The 24086-nt window shown below is 37.5% G+C and overlaps 1 protein-coding gene across 1 annotated transcript in view; it reads right to left on the bottom strand.

Moving 5' to 3' along the window:
* LOC113119898 (nectin-2) overlaps window positions 1-23864 on the bottom strand; it is an 80981-nt gene extending 57117 nt beyond the window's left edge. Inside the window, exon 1 of the mRNA XM_026289608.1 lies at window positions 23575-23864. Coding sequence (XP_026145393.1) covers window positions 23575-23638 — 64 coding nt within the window. The 5' untranslated portion in view covers window positions 23639-23864. The remainder of the gene's footprint in view (window positions 1-23574) is intronic.
* Between the last annotated feature and the right edge of the window lie 222 nt (window positions 23865-24086).

Raw genomic sequence — 24086 nt, 5'->3', positions numbered from 1 at the left:
CATAAAACGAGAACAAAAGAAGAAATTAACGAAAATGAAAATGTTGAGCAAACAAAATTAATGACAGAAAAAAAGAAACAAAGTACAAACAAACAAATAAAATTAAAAGTTTGATGAAAAAATTTGCAAACAAGTGAAAGACTGACCGAATGAACAAAAGAAACAAGGATCAAAGTACAAATTAATGAAAAATGAAAATGGAACAAAAATGATAAATGGAGAGTCAAGTGAAAGAATGAATGAATGAATGAACGAACAAAAGGCAAGGACGAACAAAAACTAACAAAATGAAGTAACCTCAAAAATAGCACAAACAAAGCAGAGGAAGAAGAGCAGAATGAACAAACAAACAAAAGAAAGGATTGTATGATAGAAGGAGAGAAGGGCTGTGAGGCGGATGGTGGTAATGAAGATGAACTAATGAGCTGCTGACAAACCCTCTTCACTCTCGACGGGGAGATGACAGAGAGAAACACAGCGGCTCCTCTGTGAGCTTTTAATCTGCCTCTGCTCAGAGTTTGCTCCGAGTCGCCCCACATGAGAGCAGCACGCCAGAAAGTAGAGCAATGCAGATCGAAGGAAGGGGTGCTTGAGAGGGGAAGAGCCATTTTCTGGGCACTGACTGAACAACACTCCCTCCCCTCCTCATCCAGTCCCCCTTTCCCGTTTCCCTCCATTCCCCTGAAAACTCACTGTACCCGAACACACACACTGAACAAATTATAAACTCTGCCTTGCAGCGAAATCATGAGGCCCTCGTAGGGTAACAGCGTGTATGGGTCTCAATGAGAGGAGCCCAGAAGCGCAGCAGGGAGACGGAGAGAAAAGCCCAAGAGAGATGGAGTCCATTCTAGTCCGTGTGCTTTAGCAAAGCAAGGACAGATGGAGCAGACAGTGTCTAAAGCCCAGAGGACTAGCCACGCTAAACACTGCAGATAAGCCAAGCTATGCCTCTAAAAGCCCCGTTATCATCTCTCTTCTGCTGTTCTGTTGATAAGCTCTCGCCACCCAACACACACATCCAAACACACTTCAGTCGCCCATCCACGGGTCCTGACCCTAAACATACTGACTCCCAATCAAATATTACTCATTTTCTGACTCACCGATACAATGCTGCTCAATGGAGGTTTTGAAACATCGGATAAAATAGTTGGTCAGATTTATACTACAGAAATCTCTTTGCTCAACAGCAATTATTTGATCTAATCTACATAAAATAGTATTATGACATTTTTTGACTATTTAAAATACCTGTTTTCTATTTTAATAAGATGTCATTTATTCCTGTGACACAAAGCTGTATTTTCAGCATCATTCCTTCAGTCTTCAGTGTCACATGATCTTCAGAAATCATACTGATATGCTGATTTGAAGCTCGAGAAACACATGAGTGCAGTAAACATGGTGTTATGTTTGGATGTAAGGCTGTAGCTTTCCACATAATGTGGTTGAGAGCAAACATTAGCTTTTAATGCAAGTCTTAGAGTGATATTACAGTCAGTTTATCTGCTTGACTCATGCCGCATTATATCACATACATTGGCATGCTTTCTGCTTTTGTCCATGTGTCATTATGTATGTAGGTGTGTTAGAGTAAAGAGTAAAGGGTAGAAAAAAGCACTTATTCTAAAGAAAACAAGTGCGCTGATGCTCATATAAAACTCACTGACATGTGAGGCTGTTGTCTATAGTAGCATCTAAGGCTTTGCTTGTTGTTATCCAGTGTTTGCCGACTTAAGAGTTTTGGTTTGTGAATATAGTTCATTTTGAGTTAAGTCAAATCAGTCAGAAAAGTAATACAACGAAATATATAAATAGCTTAAAAAATGCATGTATTAATTATTTTGAAATTATTTTAAAATAATTTAAAAGGCAATTGTAGAAAATAAAATATTTAAAAAAAAAATGTAAAACTCAATTTAAAATAGTTGAAATCAACTTAAAAAAAAAAAAAAAAAAAACAGTGCATGCTAAAATGAACCAAACTTTCAATAGCATCATGTACGTCCTGCATGATGAACCTACTAGCAATGTTTTCCTAAGAAAACTTCAAATTAAGAGAAATTCTCAAACATATATGAGCATCCTGTTACGCCAGCTTCATCTATACCATATATAACAACATCCGAAGATAAGCAAGGCTTTACACAATCCTCTGAGAGACATCTTGGATGTGCATGTGAAAACACTGCCATTGTTTTCCTAGATTTAGTTTTTTTTTTCCCAACCATCTTTGTTTCTCCTCCTCTTCTCTTTTGTGTTCTGAGACGGCTGAGCTCTCACTATTGCCCACTCCTGTGTGGATTCGCTCTGAATCACCGAATACCTCCCACCGTCTCGTCAGGGTCCGCTCTTAACGGTCCCTCTAAAGTGACCCACCCGACCTCTGTCACGACCCACGGCCCCTGAACCTCCGCTAGATCTGACGGCACATCTTCCTCAATCCTCATGATCTCAGACCAGATGGAAAGAGAAAAGAGCAGGAAGAGGAAAGAGAAGAGGAAGACTGTGGGAGGAAGAGAATTAGAGATGATTAAAACGAAACGCGTGTCGGCGAGAGGGGAAGCGCGAGCGTTTAAGACAGAACCGGGGTAATAGAATGCAAATTTCACAACATCTGTCTGCTTTGTATCTGTAGCCGGAGGGAAGTGTTATCAGGAGATGATTGTTAGCATGTGTGCAAATCTAGAAGAATCTGGGTGGGCAGCTGCTAATGTCTTCAGCGCTGACGCTCAAGTTTGAATTGAAATGTCAGGAGGCCTCGAAGACAGACATATCAGGCTTGACCATCTGAAACCATACACACGTGCACACACACACACACACACACACACACACACACACACACGCGGCTCACTGGAGGGGAAGGTCAAGTCACCATTTCTCAAATCCATGGTGTCCATTCCCTTTTCTCTGATGATTGTGTCCAAGTCACAAGCCCTCTTGCCCTTTAAACACCACTAAACTCAAACACTTCAACTCACACACACATTTCCACAAACACACACAGACACACCCTTCTTTTGTGCTGAGACCAGTTTAGTAACATAACCTTTTTTTACAGTAGAGGTTATTCTGGGACTTAATATTCAGCTCTACAGCAGCACCCAAAACTAAATCCGTCAAGACTGACCAGCATTATTTTGTTTAATGCATGCAAACAGCAGCAATAACTGTGAAAATACATTCAATTAAAAAAGAAATATATATAAATACAATTTAATTCTAAATAGCTAAACAAATATTTACAAATAAATAAAATAAAAAATTAAGTTTCCAAATATATATTATAAATAAATAAAATAAATATTATTCAAAATAAGTCACTAAACTAGACTTCACAAATTGTTTTCTGGCTTGCTGTTATTTTATTTGTAATCTTTGTGTAGAAAAATGATCATATTAATATTTTGTGAATGAAAAAATAGCAGTATTTATGAAATAAAATAATGTAATAAAAATTAAACTATATATACATACATATAATTAAATACATATATATATATATACATATATATATATATATATATATATATATACATATATATATATATACATATATATATATATATATATATATATATACATATATATATATATATATATATATATATATATATATATATATATATATATATATATATATATATATATAGAACATTACCACATATAAACAGACAAAACGAATAATAATAATAAAAAAAACAACACCAACACAAATGGTTTGGATCAGATAAAAAAAAAAAAAAAAAAAAAAAAAAAAACTTACTCATGTAGTCTTAAACTGACCTCAAAAAAAAAAAAAAAAAAAAAAGGGAGAAAAAAATTGGTAATGCATTAATGTTGATGCATGACCCCAAGTTAAAGCAGTTTTACTCTGGCTTCTACCACAAGCGTTTTTAAGAACACAGGAACCTGTCTTATGTAAACGCCTGCTCAAATCAATCCGTTTGGAGTCCCCACTGTCTAGTCAATTTTTTAAAGGAAGTCTCTTTGTACATCCCTAGTGTGAACTGACTGCATTTTCATTTCATTCATTCGAAATTCAATTAACCTCTGAATTATTGAAACTAGCATGAAGGTGCCAAATCATAAGCTTTTTTCAAGATGAAGACAGATTAAAAAAGACCGCTGTGCACTGTATGTTTGCGTGTAGGTGGTTATCTAGTAACACGGTCAGTTACTTCATCGTTCAGCTCAGTGAAGTCAGTGAAAACAGGTTTCTGCAGCAGTGTTTTGATGGAAAACAAATGCAGTCCGACTCCATCATCCATCACAGTGGAGGAAAAAAGCTTTGAAACACATGGCTGAGAGCTTGTGTGAAATACTTAACATGTGCGGCTCTATTAGTAACTAGCTAATGCCATCAGCCAGCTCACCATATGCACATTATGAGATTTGTAGTCAGTAATGGAAATGTAAGTCCAATCCCAAACGCCCCAATCACATTTTATATTCGCACTGGTAAGACTGCACAGGAAATGAAACTGACACAGTCTCCATGTCACCGCTAATGAGATTTTTAGAGTGAAAAAGTGAAGAAACTCGCCAAGAAGCACTGCTCTGACACATTTAAGTGTCCATGTTAAAGGGTTTACAGACATTATCCAGAGCGGTGTTTCCGAGATTGATGTTTAAGGGGAATTCACACAAAGTAGCACTGCATTATTTCTCCTCCGTGTGGGAAATCAATCAAGCCATTAGCTCTCGTTATCAGCCCGTCTCGGATTACGCTGTACAGTAAACACGGCGAGACCTCACATATCTGATTTGGGATTCACCAGTGCACTGTACTGATCTAAAATGTATTAGGTGGTAAAAGTGGTCCAGCATCATCTGCTTTAAGCATCACATGTTCAGAAGCCGTATGTAGCAGATTAAGCGCAGGCAAAAAAAAAAAAACTATTTTAAAAACAAGGCAGAAAACGCCTTAGAAAAGGCTGACTTCTGCCCCTGCACTGAGAGAAAACAAACGGCCTGCCAAGTTCACCAGGAAAGACTTAATAAAGCTACGCCACAGAGACTGAACACCGCGGCTAAGAGAAAATAGAAAAAGTGAGAGACAAGCACACTGACCCACAGAAAATGAGACCACTAGACAGACAGATCTGACACCAATTCATCCACCAGACAGACAAACCACAAACTAGCAGCTACTCAGACATACAAACTGATGAAATGCCCTAGCTGTACATAAATACATAAATACTACACAAACTGGGAAATACTGAATTTGTAATCAGATTTTATCCAAAGATGGCTCTAGTTGTGGATAGGCATCATGGTTTCTGACCGGAATGAAACATTAAGGGTTTAATAATGACTGGTAATATATTTTAACATTCACTTTTTCAAATTACAAATAATGTTTTTTTTTTTTTTATAACTTGTTTCTATGCATTCAGTATTTCAGTCCCTCCTCACACAGACAGATGACAGAACAGTAGAACAACAGATCTCTTTAATCATAGAACAACAGAATGAAAGAACGATGGAGCAACAGATAGAACGAAAAGACAATAGAATAATAAAATATAGATAGAATGATAGAAAAACAGGCAGAATGGAAGTCGGATCAACAAATCAGGAGATGGGACATGAGAAAAAGAGATAAAGAATAACAGAACGATAGATAGAACGAAAGAACAAAATTATAGACTGAATGGTAGAATGAGAGAACAATATACAAATAAACAGAACAAGAGATAGAACAAGAGAACAACAGATTAAAACAACAATAAAACGATAGATGGAATGAATGAAGGATTCAATGATAGAACAGAATGAAAGAATGATCGACAGATAAAAGAACAACAGAATGATAGAACGATAGATAGACAGATCAATAGAACACAAGAGAATGAGAGAACGACTAATAATATAATAAAAACTAATAAAATAATAATAGAAAGAGAGAATAAAAGAACAATGGAATTACAGAAACAGAACAGACAGAATGAAAGAATGATAGAGTGATTGATTGATACAATGATAGCTAAAACAATAGAATGATAGACAGAACGATAGACAGATAGATAGAATGATAGACAGAACGATAGAACGATGTGTGAATAACAGCATGTGTGCGTGGTCATGAAAACCTAATGTTTGCCTGTGTTTTTAAGCACTGCAGTTTAAAACAACTGATTTTAGGCCGCTGAAACGCAAACAACAGATCTACATGTGGGCGCCGTCTCTGTTTCTGTGTGAGAGAAAGCTGCACATCAGCTGCTAATAGAGCTTGTGAACGATTGCATAAACATTTATATGCGTCCAAATACAAGTATCCACATACACAGTCATTTAGGTTTAAGCGAATGTAAACAGTTGTGAGAGCAAACACATATGTAACAGTATACTGGATCTGGACTTCGGTCTTAATGGGGAAGCTGTCCAATATTCGTCCTGTCTGCCAGTCATGAAAATCTCACACTGCTCTTGACTATAGATAGATGGATAACTTATGGATATAACACTGAAGATTAATTCATTTTCACAATGTATTTCTTATTTATTGCAGTTTTTGTCCTATTGCTTGTAATTAGTTTCTTGTTCTTATTTCATCACTGACTCTTTATGTTATCACCAGTGAGCTTGAGTTAAAATAATTTTTTTCTTGTAAGTTAAATAAACAAACAGATGGAACGATAACTAGAACTGCAGAACGATAGATAGAACAACAGAAGAGCGAGCGTTAGAGAGACAGTAAACGTCAGACGGACCGAGGGACAGATAAAGCGCAGTGTGTGAGTGCAGCAGGAGACTGAAGCTGAAGAGAGGAACCTGTCAGAGATCTCAGCAGGAGCGGGATTGAGACGTGTGGTAAAGGCCAGTTCAACTGCAATACAGGAACCGCCGGCTCACACACACACACACACACACACACGGGAGAGAGGTGTGCTTCATAAAGCCGACAAGTAAATGATTACGTTTACATACACACAAATTACCAGCTAATTAGTCAGTAAGAGGCAGAGAGCGGGCCATACAAACACCCACGCACACAAGACAGAGGAAGCAGTGAAAATGATGAACTAAAGATAAGATATCTCATAATACACAGAAGTCATTTCACCATCAGACTAATGACAGCAGATATATACCTGCTCTACCGGTCCGTTCACTCACTCCTACATCATCTCCACTAAACACCCACTACTGGCCTTTAGCAACACCATACACACACACACACACACACAAACATACAAATGAAACGATGGTAGAAAGCACCTCGGGGGAAGGAAAGCAGAGAAGAAAGAGCTTCTAAGAGAATAAACATGTCTTGCACTGACAGTTTTTCAATGATATCTGCTGAGCCAGGCACAAGCGAGCAGCGCCTCAGAATGACAGATTAGGACTGTATATCCGGAACAGAAGGAGGGGAGAGATAGAGCTCTGTTATCATGCACTATAATCATTTATATTATTTACATAGTTTGGTATTAAAACGAGGACAATTTGTCATGCTAACTAGACAGTTGGGACAGGACCGCGGCGAGAGGAAGTGTGTGTCTGTAGTGAAGAACTGCAGAACTATAGGTCTTCATAATCGAGTGTGGAAGCGCTGCACAATTAAACTGATTTAGGGTCGTGTACGATCAGACACATTTCTTAGTCGCAGATTGTGGCCTTGTGTTCTAAATGAGACACTTTCTTAAAGTTCAACATTCAAATTTGACACCTTTTCTTCTACAAGTGGCACTTAATTAAATGCACTGATGTAGAATTTAATTAAAATAAAATGTGTACTGAAAAAAATTTATTTCAGCTAGTTGCCAAAGCAACTTTTCTAATTTTAATTTAGTTTAACTTGAACTAAAACGTAAATGAAAAAATACATTTTATATATATTTTTTAAATATATATAAAATATATCATATATATTGAATAAAAGCGTCTGCTAAATGCATAAATTTAATTTAAATTGCATTTCATTTTTTAATTTAACTTGTTCTATGTACACTTTTAAAGTTAAAATTATTTTTACAGCATGTAGGAATTATGCATAAAAAAAATCTAAATTAAAATATAAAAATCCCTTTTCAAATTGACCAATAAATATACATTTAATAGTTATTTAATCTTTAAACATGCAATTAAATTTAACAGTAAAATAAATTAATAACTGAAAAAATGGCATTTAATATAATTAGTAATGTTTAAAAAGCTAATTAAAAAAAAACATTAACTTTCAGTTTAAATTTTTTTATAAAAATATTCATATAAAAATTTAACTAAAGTATACAAATATTATATATACATGACTAATTGCTTTTCTCGATCCATTTTTAAATGCTTTATCTGCTTGTCAGCAGAATTTAAAAAAAGACAACTAAACTGTCAATTTAAAATGCTAATTTAGAGTGATTATTCATGTGAAAATGTAATAAAACATTTACGCAATTAAAAATGAACATAATAGATGCAGGATGCATTTTTATCTTGACAAGATCTTAAAAACATGGCACTCGTGTCACAATCTATAAAGATCAACAATTAATTAAAAATGACAAACGGAATGAACGAACACGTCATTAAATGATTTCCTCGACCAACATTTATTGCAACTAATTCCATTAACAATGCATTTCCTGACCCATTCCTACTCTGTATTCCTGCAGTCAAACTTTAATTACGCCTGTGAGTGAGAGGAGGAGTGGGAAAACAGATAAGAGGAATAAAAGAGATGATGGAGGTGACAAGGGAGGAAGACAGACGGATGAGAGGAAGAGAGACTGAGTCAGACATCAGGGACTGAATCTCTGCTTGGGTGGAAAGAGGTCATTGACAAAGATAAGAACTAAAATAGACACACAGTCTTGACCTTCTCAATATACTGACACAAGAGAGGGAGGGAGGGAGCGAGCGAGGCTTCCTCTCTTGTTTTTTGTGTTACGATGTATAAAAGAAATAAGGAGTTAGCGAGAAGCGAGGCGGAGAGAAACAAAACAAGAGTGAGGGACTGGAGATACAGAGCGGGCGGCAGTGGAAGACAGGGGGCAGAAAGCCAATTTAGCTTTCACAAGTAATCATTCTGCTAAGCCCTTTTACAGCGCAAGAACAGAGATATGGGGTTTTTTCTGCCTGACAGGGCCATTTATGTTTTTTTCTCCAGGCTGATGCATTAAAACCCTTCTATTGTTCTGGATCTCAGCGGAAAACACTGTAAATCGAAACCAATTCCTGAGCAAACGCACCAAGGAAATGCGATCAAGACGAGGGAAAGCATTTGATGAGAAGAGCGTCCATGCAGCAGTTGTTAAAGGCCTGAGCGGTGTTTCTATAACAGGAGACACAGAACATCTTGGACCAGGTGCATGGGACCCAACACGATGTATATGTGTGGGTAAATGTATGCATTTACATCCCATGCTAGCTGTACTGTATAGTATGCAAAACATGGATTAGTGTAATCAAACCACAGTAATACCAGCCTCAACAACATGCAGATACATACAGTACCTGGGAAAAACCATGGCATTTATTTGCCCTGTACTAGCATGATAATTATAGCAAATTTAGAAGCATCTAATTGTGCATGCTTTTAAGCCTAGTATTACCCACAGTACCTTGCTTCAGAGGATGAGGAGCTAATTTAACTTGCAAAGGTGAAAATGCAAGAGCAAAAGCAAAAGATGTGTTGTACATTTTAAGGAATTTGATATTCAAAAGCTTGAAATTGGTAAGATTTATTGTTTTTGAAAGGTCTTATGCACCAAAGCTGCATTTATTTGATCAAAAATACAGAAAAAGTTATATATACACATATACATACTTGTACATATATGCATGCATATACATACACACACATATACAAACGTGTGCTTGTGTGTGTGTGTGTGTGTGTGTATATATATATATATATATATATATATATATATATATATATATATATATATATATATGGTTTTTTTTTTGTAGCATTATAAAACATCTTCACGGTCTCTTTCTTCATAAAATTGCATAGATACTTTACATTTATTTTCATCCATGCAGTATTTTAGCACTGTATTAGTATTTTTTTTTAGCTTTCTGTAATTAATAAACTCGTCTTGCTGTTCAGGCAAACCACAGAGTTGGTTTTGCACTCAGTACTTAAAATGTGGTTCTAAAAAAGAAAAAAAAAAGAAAAAAAAAGAAAAAAACGACACACATAGTTTGTCACATTCATTTACTCACTTCATGTCATTACAAAGCTGCATGACTTTTCTTCATCTGAGAACATATGTTGAAGATCCCTGGAATCCAGACAACACTGGACCTTCACTGTATGCAAACACTCAACATTCTCAGAATATCTGTTGTGCCCCGCTGAATAAAGTCATACAGCAAGTGGCAGAATTTCCATTTTTGGTTGAACTACTCCTTTAAAATTGTGTGCAATGTAGGCATGGAAATTGGAATGCATTAAACGACTGGAGGAGGGAAATTAAGAAGGAAGGAACAAAGTGAAGTGACTGACGTGGGTGTTGACAGTGAAGAGAAAGACAAAAGACAGAAGGAACATGCACGAGAAGAAAGAAGAAACAACGGAGACAAGAGAAAAAAGGAAAAGAGGGAGAGCGGGAGATAAAAGTGAAAGGGAAGAGTGAGAAGAGGTTTCGATGAGAGAACACTGTGGTCGACGGTAATTGCTTGGTCTTGCTCTGCTGCCCATATATGGTAATGGAATGCGTGACTGAGGGGGTAACCTGAATGATCTCAGAGCATCACCGCGTTCCCACACACACAGCAATCAGACACACTGTATACAAAACACTAACACTAACACTCAGAAATGAGACCACAGACACTCAGATATAAACACTCGACAGGAAATACCTTACAAGAGCTCCTGACACACAGGAAGAGACGAGATACTCATCAAATTAAGTCCACACGTAACTGTTATCATCACATGAAATGACCTTCACAGCCCATTTCACTTCTGTAATCAGAGCGCTACAGGATATATTCAACAAGACAACATGTATAGAGAAAGTGGATTCTGCCAAAAAAATAAATGGAATAAGGTGGTTATAAGGGAGAGGTCAGAAATAATGTTATTCTTTAATGCTGATGATTTTTCTTTAAAAAAAAAAATTATTTAAAAAATCATTATTTCATTAATTCAGTATTCATACTAAAAGTGGCAAATAATTTTATCCAACATGAAAGTGCAAAAGTAAAATTGTAAGATTTAAAATATGAAAATTATAACATATGCGCCACTGAAAAACCCATATTGGTCAGCTACTACTTTGGTATCCACCAGTATAAAACTGCAGTCTTCTTGCACTGCGTTGGCTGAAAGCATTCATCCTCATTACCGCAGGGATTTTAAAGCAGAGATGGTGATACAGCCTCCCACAATGCTTCACTTTAACACAAACAAACACCTAGTTTCCTGCCCCTGTGTGCTGTACGAGCGTGACTCATCCCATCAGACACGAGGCTGATGACGCGTGCATCTCCTCCGCTCCTGCGAGTGCTGGGCATCTGGAAGGGCACCACAGGACCGGCCCGGCTCGGGAGCCAGCTCAGGACCCCTGCATAGACTCTGAAGATTTGACAGGATTCTGTTGGGCTCATCTGTGAAGGACTCGCCGCAGAACCAGGGGAAACACAGTTGATAAGTACAAGTGAATCTGAAAAACTCCTTTTTGATGAAGATCCTCAAGCCATGTGGAAAGCTGTACACCACAAAGGCAGCAAAACGCTGAATATACAGTAGAAAAATAGCAATATACTTCAAACGGTCTGTATTGGTTAACTCAACACATTCCTAGTCTTATTGTGGATGATTCACCAGTGCATGTTATTGCTTTTAACTGAATCACAATAACTAGCTTGGCCTTTGAAACAACTTTTCATTTGATCTGATGTTAGTGGTTTTATAAACCTCCCCCTCCACACACTGAAAAGTTCTGGTTTGGGATTCTGGGGCGTTTACATGACACAGTTTTCAACTAAAAACAAAACTTTTCAGTGCATCAAGTCCATTTATTTACACAATGACTGTGTTGCGGGCCTGAAAACGTTTCAAAATGGGTTTCAAAGTGCAGGTATTTAAAACCGATACAGTTATCTCTGTGTAAACTACAACAACACAAATTAGTGGAAACCGTGACGTCATGCACTTGTGTATGACGTGTTCACTCTATAGATGTGTGCGCAGGCATGTAGTGTCTTTACAAAGAGACGTCGCCAACTACTGGCCTGGCATGAGTAATACAGTGTTTTTAGTATCCTGCAGATCCGTGTAAACAAGTATCGTTTTGACAATGTTGTCGCCTGTACATGAAACATTTCCGAAACAAGAAGGAAAAAAGTTCCCATTTTTAATACCGTTACTTCGAAACAACTTTCACTCAGAAATAGAAATCACAAATAATTACAAAGAAACGACAAGTAACAATGAATTAAAATTCACAGTCACAGTATGCAATTCAAATTTTTTTTTATATATTAAAAAAACCAATAGAACGGTGTTATACATTTTGGGTAACACTATTTTAAGGTCTCCTTGTTACACAGGTTACATATATTTATAATAACAATAAACCATACATAATCCATATACTGTAGTAAGTACATTTAGTTAATATGCAATATTTAAGTGTATAATTAAACAGTAACAATGACACCTTAAAATAAAGTATAACCATATTTTGTCCAGACAGTTGTGTAATTACAATATCTCAAATGTTTCTACCTATTCGTGTATCGAGTAATCGTTAACATTTATAACTTAGAAAAAAAACATTTTTAGTTTGTACACATTCAATTTATAAATGTATATATATATATATATATATATATATATATATATATATATATATATATATATATATATAAAATGTAAAAGTAAAATTGCCTTATTTTAAATGCTATTTAAATTGCATTAAAAAAAAAACACACACACAGAGGACATTTTTATTATGCATTTTTCCTGTCCTATATTTAAATGAATATCCTGTTTATTAAAATAAAACAGGCTGTAAATGCTGTTTTATGATGACTAAGACTTAGAAAGACCAAAGGAAAAGCTGAAATCCCACCCAATATCATGTGAAAAACACGATCATGCACTGAACAAACAGATACATGTTGATTGTCATGACAAAGTTTACACCGCCTCTGGTATTTCATTTGCTAATGTTAACATGCAATGTTGATTTTAGGTATCTTTACAAGGAATACTGGAAGCAGTGTTCAGCCAAACTTCAGATATATAACAAAAACATAAGCAAAATGGGCTGCCAATACAATTTTATTTTACAGCAAAACAGCATATTCAACCCAAAATAACGAAGAATTTACAATGAATCATAATTGAAATGGATCAATAAATGTGGTCTCTATACGACAAGTGATTGCATAGATATTTATTCCTTACAATAAACACACCTTAAAGCTGAAGTGTACAATTTAAACGGCATTAAGGTGACTAAACTGGATTGCCAAATAAAAGGTTTCTACTAACAGTCCCTTGTCTTCAATGGTTGCACAAAACATAGTCACTCCCCAATTTTAACATAAAAAAAACACTTGAGCTTTAAATAAAACAATATACCCAGCTAATCAGGACACGCTTCATCTGCATAATCATGACATCAAAAACAGGTCTAAATATGTCATTATTGTGATGCGGCCTACGGCGGTGCTTATGCTAAACAACTACTGAGGAACGCCAAAGCACAAGAGCATTGAATCCCACCTCCCTTCATTATCCTCTTCTCAAGTACAGCTGTCAGGAAATGAGTTCGAGAATACATGGCAAGATACAGCTTTATTTGGGCAACAACAAAAAAGGTATTAAGAATCACACCTTTGAGTTTCATGCATTAATGCAATGCAGCACTGACTCATCTGAGAGACTGACTGATTACAACACATTTACTACATTTCAGGACTAACACTGTACATCTAGAGCTCAATGCAAGTTTGAGAGCCTTCACTCAAATAATAACACTTCAAAGGAAACATCTGACAGCTGGCGATGTTATAACAAGCTTGTTTTGTGTCGAGTAGTAATACTTTATGGTTAATACGTGAGCAGCGAGTTCAAAGCAGGATTCGACAGGACACGGATGTTTGGATGTTGACATTCAGAAGAAACCTGATTGTGAAAGCGAAACCTCATATTTACGAGATCCCACTTCCGTACTCACCTTAATCTAATCATGTGATTATCTAGAAGGCTATTTACTAAAAGGCTAACAGCTGATAAAACGATAATGGCATGGTACTTTACATAATATCACGTGAAATCCGAGAAAAGCTTGGTCTGATGCCAGCATGCGTATGGGATTACCCTATAAACTGGTTATGTGCTAGGGCTCAATATCAAATCTGGTAATGCAAAACCAGTTCATGGGAAATTCCAGTAATTTAATTGCCATTTATATACACTTGTGAAAAAGAAACAGGCCTAAACTTTAAACGTGCTTTAGCTAAAACGTGTACTTTTTACGGAAATAATATATTTACCTATAATGTATACTATTCACTATATAAGAACATACCTATTGTTCCTTTAATACATTAAATTAAATGATTATTAGATTAAAATTGTGCACTAATCAAATGGACTGACAAGCATTTATAGTAAACTCAAACATACTTTATTGCAATAATTCATAAAAATCTGTATGTCATGTATATTTAAATTAAATTAAGTTTAATTTACTGCATTTAAATTATATTCAGTTTAAACCTGAATGACATTACAGGTAAAATTATAATTAATACTGTAAATGCGTTTTAGTACGTTAGTCAACACAGCACATAACGACTTTAAAACGCATTAACTCATTAGAACAATGATCTAAAATGTACTTAAAGTAAAACTTTTTTATTTCATTCATATTATCTGCAAGTACAGTTTTTGTATTTAAATGCACTACATTTGACGTACAACTGCATTGCAATAGAGGCTTAACAAGCACAAGTAAATAAAATAGGATAAAGCATATAAAATAGTCATTCTCTTATGTATTAAAAACAAAATGAAATTGCATCAAAATCCAAAATTGAAATGTATATTGCCAAAAAACTGACCCAAAAAAAGTGACATTTTTGCTTTGAAAATGACTGTTGGAATCTAGCCTCGACTTTTATATTAATAAAATTTTCAATAGCACCGTTCTGAGAAATGAGTTCTTCTCCAGACTGAGAAGGGCTTACATGTTCAACATCCTCTTTATGATTCAAACCACGCTTCCTAATGAAGCAGGAATTAACCTCTGTCATCAGACTTACAGTCAGTTTCCTTTGGCTCTTCTCTCTTTCTTTCATCTATCACCGTTCTTGGAAATGGTGCAGGATTTGACACTCACCAGTGTGAGAAAGTGAGACACCGAGAGAGAGAGAAATGAGAACGAGTGCCTGAGAATAGCCTCAGTTATGACAGTACGGCTAAACTTTGGAAACTTCTGTGCTTGGGAAACTCGGGCCCAGTCTCTGGATCCGAGAGCAGTCACCTGTGCAGCGTCAACGCGCCTGACACTCAACTCACCGCCAGGTTTTCATGTGACAGACAGATAGCTATCGGGGGGAAGATGAGTGTGCCAATCTTTGTGAGACCCTTCACACGGGATTGGAAATGAGAAAGAAGATTAACCAGAGACCACGTTATCCTCAGGAGAGCGTTTGAGACGTCCTTTAGTCGTGCTGTGCAGACGTACTTTGTGGTTTGTATTCCATCAGAATTAAGACACATCTGTTTTTCTTACACAACCTAGAAAAATGATGGAGTATTTTCCCTGCTGTTTTTCAGACTAACTCTGGCAGACGTCGTCTGAGAAATCAATTCACATGGATTCAAACAGGAATGTCTGTGATTTCTTGTACGTTATTATTATTATTGTCTGATACAATGACCGAAGCTAAAGTTTTGGTTTCACTGCCCTATGCACCTTCATTATGGGTTGAGACCTTTTTACCAACTTTCTGGGTAAAATAACAGTTGGTGGTTCAAGATACTCAGAAAGGAAGCCATATGATCAAACTCAGGGGTCTTCAAACTGTATTGATGAATTGTGATTGATGATTATATGTTATTATTATCTGAACAACTGGTCTGATCAGGCAGTCTCAAAAATCCTTCCTGTTGAGTCAAGCTGATAATCAATCAATAATGTTAATCATATTTGTGATATTACATATATAAATGTTTCTCAATGGGCTCCAGGATGCACATGCATGACCTTCATCAATACCTACATCCAGAAAATAAACATCCCATCTCAGTAAAAACTACCGAGATCCCAGTCCCATCTGAATCAGTTCATGAAACCACAGGCATCCGCTGGTAATAACTAATGGAAAACTAATCTCCAAAAAGTGCATATGTGATCAGTTTTGCAGGGATACCACGTCTGCACAAAAAAAAAAAAAAAAAAAAAACAATTTCAACTACCGGTAATTGAAAAGTGAAAACTTTTCAGAAAATGCATCCATGACCAAATTATCGGTTTTAAAATAATTGTATGCTGATTTTTTTTGTCAAAATTGTTTACACTGCTCTGCATCTGCAACTTAAGACATAACTGAGAACTCCTGAACTATAAGAGAATAACAATATTTTCTCCAGCACATCTGGGTCTCTGCACAGAAGCCTATATATTTTCTACATTTGCAAGCACGTAGGTGTGCCTACAAGTGGACGAAGCGTTAGTGAAAAAAAAAATGTTCCTGTGTGCTTGTGGAGAGTGTGGATCTCTTGCAATAGTCGATGTGATTCTGCAATTCTACCGTCTGCAGACCCCCGTCTGTTCCTGCTCCGTTACTAAAACCTTTTTTAGCCATTTCCATCGCTACAAAAAGCTGAACAAACTGCCAGTGGTTTTTAACTGGCAAGTCAGCTGGAATTAAAAAGCAGAAACACACACACAGAAGCATTAGGCCATTACAGTCAGCCGCTCATATAAACATTTATGAAATTTCCCCACGGAAGTCATTTTTCCCGAACACCATGACTGGAGGTCCGAGGAAGCCTCAAGAAGCATTAGCCTTTCACCCTTCAACTCAGAGCTTTGGACGGCAGCAACTCCGAAACAAATCTCTCCAGGGTTTAAGTCTTCAGCTTGAGACATGCCTGTCATTTCAATTCACCGAACCAAACTTAAAAACCATTTCGCTTTGTTTACTCCCAAGGTCTTAGAATAACAGCACTGGTAGGAAGTCATTCTCCATTACCCTGGATATCAACCATGGGACTCAAAAAACCAGCAGTTCATCTGCTGCATCTACGCTGCTTACATGGTCATTTCTCTACTTCTATTCAAATCAACATGAAGTCAAAACTGACATGAATTACTTTCTTATTACACGCTCAAGGTCCCGCAGTCAACAATTTATCTGTGAATGTTATTCTGAAGTAAAAGACATGTTTGTCTTTCATCAGATTCTGACAGCTTGCACAATCCAATAAATTATTATTGTTTTTCCATGTTAAATATGGTTTTATTCAGAAACTTGCAAACTGATCACAAAGGCCCAAATCACTGTTCTGCAAGAATAACGCAAGGGGCTCAAAACAACAAAGTAAAAACAGAGCAAAGAACTGCATCTACATTGCTTACATGGTCATTTCGCCACCTTTTTCCAAACTGCTTTTAACTTGGTCAAAACTGACGTTACGTTCTTAAAGCACACTCAAGGTCTTGTCATCAATTCATCTGTGAATCTTATTCTCAAGAAAAACACATGTTTGGGTTTCATCAAATTGAGACAACGTGCACGATCCAAATCAATTACCACCTTTTTTCTTCTTAAATATAGTTTTGTTCAGAAAAACTTGGAAGTAAAATGGGTTGAGATCACACTTGTTGACTTTTGAAAAGAGATGTTGAAAAACGTTTTTATCAAAAACATGAAATTCCTTGCAAACAGTCAGATCACAAAGGCTCAAAACGCCATTCCACAAATGTAAAGCAAGGATTCCAATTTTTATTTAAATTAGCAAAAAAAAAAAAAAGTTCCTCTTCTGCATCTAAATTTATTAAATGGTCATTTTCAAACCACCTTTAAAGTCAATATGAAATCAAACCTGACATTTACTATGATCGCATTTGTCTGTCTTCATAACCTTCCAGCAAATTAAAAAACTTGCACAATCCAATCAGTTCCAAACATTTTATTTCTTGTTCAATGCTTGCTTCAGAAACGTGTCACACTGTGCACGTAAAATGGGTTGAAAAGCACTTTAAAAATGAGCTTTTAAATCATTAAGATTCCATTTAACATTCCAGTGCTGTTATTCAAATCCTTGCAAACTGATCTCAAAAGGCAAAATCATCATTCCATAAATATTAAAACTGGAGCAAAAAAATGCTTTTATGGCCATTTAAGCAAAACATGAAAACTAAATTGGACACCATTTACTTGTCAACCATGTAAAAAAAAAATCTAATTTTTTATCCAAAAATTCAGATAAAAAGTCTTCATAATCTTTCACAATCAATTCCTACATTTCCCCATCATTAAATGCGTACTCATTCAGAACAGTCACACTATTCAAGTAAAAAAGGTTGCAAACATAGTTGACTTTAACCAAAAGAGCTTTAAAACAGAAGCATTCCATTTCTGTTCCTCAGTTCCTTTCAAACTGGCACATGAAGGCCCAAATTGCCGTAACGCAGGCAAGGTTTAATGACAAATTGCAAATGACATGGTCTTCAAATTCATCTCTCAGATAAAAGGCAGAAGATGAGAAAATTAGATCCTGTGAGCCTTCTTGTAGATTAAACAAATGTATTGTTGGTAATGAGGTTAACACTGCTGTAAATTACAGAGGTCTGCTAAGGTGCAAGCGTGGTTTCCATTAAAAAGGTAGATTAAGCACATACAGATATAACCGTGTGTGCCGGCACAATTAAAAGCACGGTGTTAATGGCGCGGGGTGAAGAAAGTCAATCAAGCAGCGAGCTTCTGAAGAAGATCAGACGGTAATTAAGACAATTTCAGTTCCTCCCTCGAGAGAATCTCAATGAATCAGCGTAGTTTGCACTGGCTCAGAAAAACGCTGTGAACGTGTAATGCTTCTGACGGATGCTCACCTCCATGTATGGACACGTTAAACTAATAAAAGTCCGATTTCAATATGCACTCGTGTATTTCTCATCAACTCTTCCAAGACCGAATTACCTTGGGAAGTCTGTGATGCACATTCATTTTATAGCTCTACACTCATTTATTCTGATGTTTCTCCTTGGAAGTCCTATGAGCAATAAAACCAAACAGAAATGAGATGGTTCTACTTACATGAAACATAAATGAGAACGCCATTAAGTCATCAGAGCTATGAAAGAGCAGCATTTATGTGCTTCTTGTGCTTAATCCACCACCAATCCATCTGACAGATGAAAGGACAGCTAACCTGAATTTTAAGACAAGTTAAGCCGCAAAGAACTAGATTAGCTTTTTCCCCAAGGAAAGAAATAGCACTTGCACAGCAACATTTGAAAGTGGTAATGTTTGAAGTAAGTCTAGGTTTTAGACTTTGGTTCTGCACATATACAATGCCACAGAGTTAGTTAAGAATCCACATTTGTTTTTCTGTCAAGCATGCGATGGGGTAATTAAAAGAAACAAATCTTGTAAAAACTATCTATTATTGATTCATTTTTACAAGGAACGGATTGATTTATGCACAAAATAGTTTTCTTGCCTCATAACAAAAAAATAAAAATAAAGTTAAACCCAAGAAAATCCAGATCCTGTTGTAAATAAGTGAAAAAACACTTTTAAAATGTTGTTCGTAACGATCCACTGTTTTTACACTCAACTAAATTCTAAAAAAAGATTCAGTAAGATATTAACACAACCAAAATGTTATATATAAGATAAGGGAAAAGATAACAAATAGATAAGGGTATGCAATAGATATGCAAATAGTAAATAACATCCATGTTGCCATTTCGTTGTAAATGGAAGTCGATTAGATTTTAATCTTAAATATAATTACATTTTAAAGACCACCTTTACAAGTCTTACAAAATCCACACACAAAAACACGGTCCTAACCAACTATTTCTAGCTCTAAACTTATCACATCCCACCAGGTTAGGATATAGCACAAGGCTGAACCTATAGAAGGTTTCCTACTTCAGTTAAAGGTTTAAAACACACCCGAACCAATAACACTTGAGGTATATCAACGCTGCACAGCAGTGAGATGGCCGTCGCTCTTCGCTTAAAGGATTGATAGAGTTGAAGGCGTACAAAGTTTTAAAGAGGGCGGAAAAACCCTTTGAATGAGCCCAGGGTCATGAAAAAGACTGATCTCAGAGCCCACATAAAAATCCCTCTCTTTAGTCTTCATTTTATCAGGCACAGTGGTGGGTGATAAGACGGCATGGCTGGCCTCCAGGAGTCCTCCAGCCTTCACTAACGGCACCGTATGACCACCTCAGAGAGAGAGGGAGAGAGAAAGAGAGAGAGAGAGAGAGAGAGAGAGGGAGGGAGACAAAGAGACCGGGAGACAGAGAGTCTCTCTTACATGCCGTGAGACACACAGATAAATCGGGAGACAGACGGAGACACAGAGCAGATTTTCCATCTGTTCTGCGGCAACATCTGATTCCCCATTTACGACTGCAGCATATTTTCAAGTCCAGCGAGCAAGAATGCGCCTATCAAACAGTTTTCGGTTTAGTATGCTCTGGAACTTCAGTCATTTCAAATCTATAATCTACATTACAAAAGAGCCCACAGAAACAGCTCCTAGACAGTGGGGCCATAACGATGTATAAACTGTGTGAGACAGAGGTAAATAGAGGACAGGCGGGGGAACTTTTTTCCGTCAACACGCTCTTCTGCGCTCCACTTTAAAGACACTCATAAACAATGGAAGTGGAAGAGACAGAGGGTCTTACAGGCGACCGATCACTAAAACCACCAGAACAAAGGCTTGAGACGGAGCTCTGAGTGCACAGAGGGAGAATAAAGAAGGAGGGGTGCGAGGAAAGGGCACTCATTCAAAGGCCAGCAATTTGAGTCCCTCTTACATGCTCAACGTGGGTTGTCAGAGGGAAAGACAGAGAGAGGTTTCTCGTGAAGGTGTGAGTTTCATTCCACGCTCTCTTTTGGACAATGCCGACTCTGAGGTCTTTTGTTCTTGGAAACCTGTTGGCACAGAAGCGCATTGTTCGGCGGGGAGAAACTACATTATCACGCCTTTATGCGGGAGTTGCTCTTTGCCGCCGCTCTGACATTTGTTGCTTCTGACAGTAATGGGAGACCAAAGGGAGCCAATAAGGAAAGCATCTACTTCCATTTGTCGTGCTTCCCTGATCCCAAACTGAGTTAAGCACTCGGAAATAATGTTTTAAACTCCCCTCAAAGACTCGAAAACGAGATGGATGCCATCAGATCCCCATTGAAAAGGGTCTCCATGACAACTGCGAGAAATCTTCACCTCACCCCTGAAGATCCCCTCTGAGAACACAAACTTTTGACATGCACCAACAAGATTAATGGGCCACCGAAAGTCTAGCACACATGGTAATAACCCTCCGCTCATCCTGAGGTGTGAAATGCCTTATCCTATGAAGAAATTAATAGAGGCGAACCCTAGAGTGTGCCCACGCATGTTGAGCGCCACTGGCATCTTGGCATGAATAATTGTGTTGCCACGATTCATCCATCCAAAACTCATTTATCCAACGGCCACGGTGCTTGTCTTATTTCTTGTGAAATATGTGCACACGGGGACCGCTCAGGATTGGGATTCGTTTACAGCCACCCGGTGCCAGTATCACGTCATGTTTCCCTGCCCATGCACATGAAAAAAGCTGATGTTTTGTGTGACTAGCATGTAGGGGTGCTCCGATCACGATCGGCCGATCGTTATGCGCATCTTGTCAGTAAAGCCGGTTCTCTAATCAGCGGTTAATTCCATCAGGTGCGTGATTTCACATAGAGTAGCTGTTACTACACAGAGCCGTTGTTAATAGAGAAGATGCGCAAATCCACTTCATTTTCAGCGTTTTTTGGTGCATCTTCTCAGTTAACAACGGCTCTGTGTAGTAACAGCTGCTCTATGTGAAATCACACACCTGATGGAATTTACTGCTGATTAGAGAACCAGCTTTACGAGACGCGCATTAACGATCGGCCGATCGTGATCGGAGCACCCCTACTAGCATGCAATAAAACACTCTGAATTGTAGTAGTTAACAAGTGTGCATGCATACTGGTCTGAAACGGGTTTAGAAGCTGCCCGACCAGTTGTCAGGTGTGAACACTGTCCCAACAAGTGGATAAGCAGCAATAAATCAGCAAAAGAATGACATATTAAGAAGAGTCTAAATATTGCTCTGCATATCTCATTTACATTTTTTTGGCATTTAAGTGCCATCCACACCCAGGAACATACAGTAACTATGAAGTTTTAATAAATCACTATCATTCAAAATTTCCAAATCCCAGCTATGATAATGACACAGAGGACCAATTACACTGGAACCACTTTCAGATTCTTTTTTAGTCGATGAATTATAGACTGCCAGCCAATCACTAAAAAACTTGAGAATTTAAAGAGGTAGGTAACAAAATCGCAGCATGAGATTATAATAATCACAATATTCTCTTCCACTGGTGTGGACGATAATCTAGTTATTATAGTTGAATTTGTCGTTACCATTCTTGATGTGAATTGGACTATTTACAGTACTGTTCAATTTATTTGGTGCAAATTAGTCTTCAGTATTTTGTTTGTTGATGATAGGCAACACTTTGTATGAAAATGTTTTTGGAATCATAGTTACAATCGTGAAAAACAATGCCATTAGTTGCCAAAACATGTAACCGGAGTCTTTAAATACACACAGAGCTTGAGTCCTGCAGTGTAGCCTCAGCTTACACAGAACCACAGACATGTCTCTCCTTATCAGAGGAAAACAGCCCCTCGGAGACGCCTTCAAATCACAGTGATGTTAAACCACCAGGGAAGAGATGTCTAGGACCATCACCACTAGCAAGACTACTGGGGCAAATAAAGGGAACAGTAACTTAAAATGCAGTTTTATAACAATGGTATCTCAAAATAGCAGAAGACTTGGATAAAATTCAGACATCATTGCATTTTGAAGAGTTACAGTCAGCTGCATAGACCTGACATAAACCTAAGTATTAACAACTATACCCTGTTGCATTTCTCATTTCCTATATACAGTACAAAAGCTTTAATAGATATACAAGTTTCAAACTGTAAAGTATGCGATTAAGTAAAACAATACAATTACACCTGCTGCCTTCTTCCAGCCGAAGAACAAACTGATCACGAGAGGCCACACCTTGCGTAACATGGCGTACGAGGCAAGGGATACGGGACATGGGTTACGGTCAGTGGCTCTTATCAAGTTAACCAGGATAACCTTGATAAGCAGGTAAGCTGTAGAAATCAGCGCGCACCAGCGTAGCGCGCGCATGAAACTTGCGTTTCAATACTCTTGGGACGAGCGACTACAGGTTAAGCGCTCACTAAAGGTAAGCATCATGCAAATTACCTTCAGGTTTCAAAATAACAAAAGAGACCCAGTGAGCAGTAAAGAGATTAACCGTCAAGTTTCTGTGTCACATTACCTTGGCTGGACAGAAGACACGCGCTGAGGATCAGGCAACAGTTTATCATCGTAAAGTCGCTCATTCCTCTCTCGTCCGCGGGAGGTTACACAAATCCTGGAAACTTTCGCATAAAATCTCTTTCACTTTGCGAAGCGAACCGGAGGCGGTGTGTTGCGGCTCGTCAGATCGCAGTCTCAGTCCGCTCCGACTGCTAGTAAAGCCCGGAGAGTGCACAGGTATGTTACTGTTCGGAACACCGTTGAGTCCTCTGCCTCGCGACTCGCTCACTTCTTCTGTTCTGTCTGGAGCTTGAGTGCGACCGATGGAATTGCTCGTGATGTCATCGCGCGTCACGCGGTGGAGAGAAATGGAACGCCTTTGAAGTTATGAACTTGTGGATTGGGCTGACGCGATACGTGATTTACACGTGAAGTCCAGATATTCTGGTAATTGTGAATGCTAGCAGTATGTGAAATGAACCGGGGATTCAATCAAAATGCCCCGTGGTAAATCCCCCTGAGTTTATAGAG

This window comes from Carassius auratus, chromosome 19, assembly GCF_003368295.1.
Source record: "Carassius auratus strain Wakin chromosome 19, ASM336829v1, whole genome shotgun sequence".
In the NCBI taxonomy this organism is placed as follows: domain Eukaryota; kingdom Metazoa; phylum Chordata; class Actinopteri; order Cypriniformes; family Cyprinidae; genus Carassius; species Carassius auratus.
This window is presented reverse-complemented; position numbering and strand designations above follow the sequence as displayed.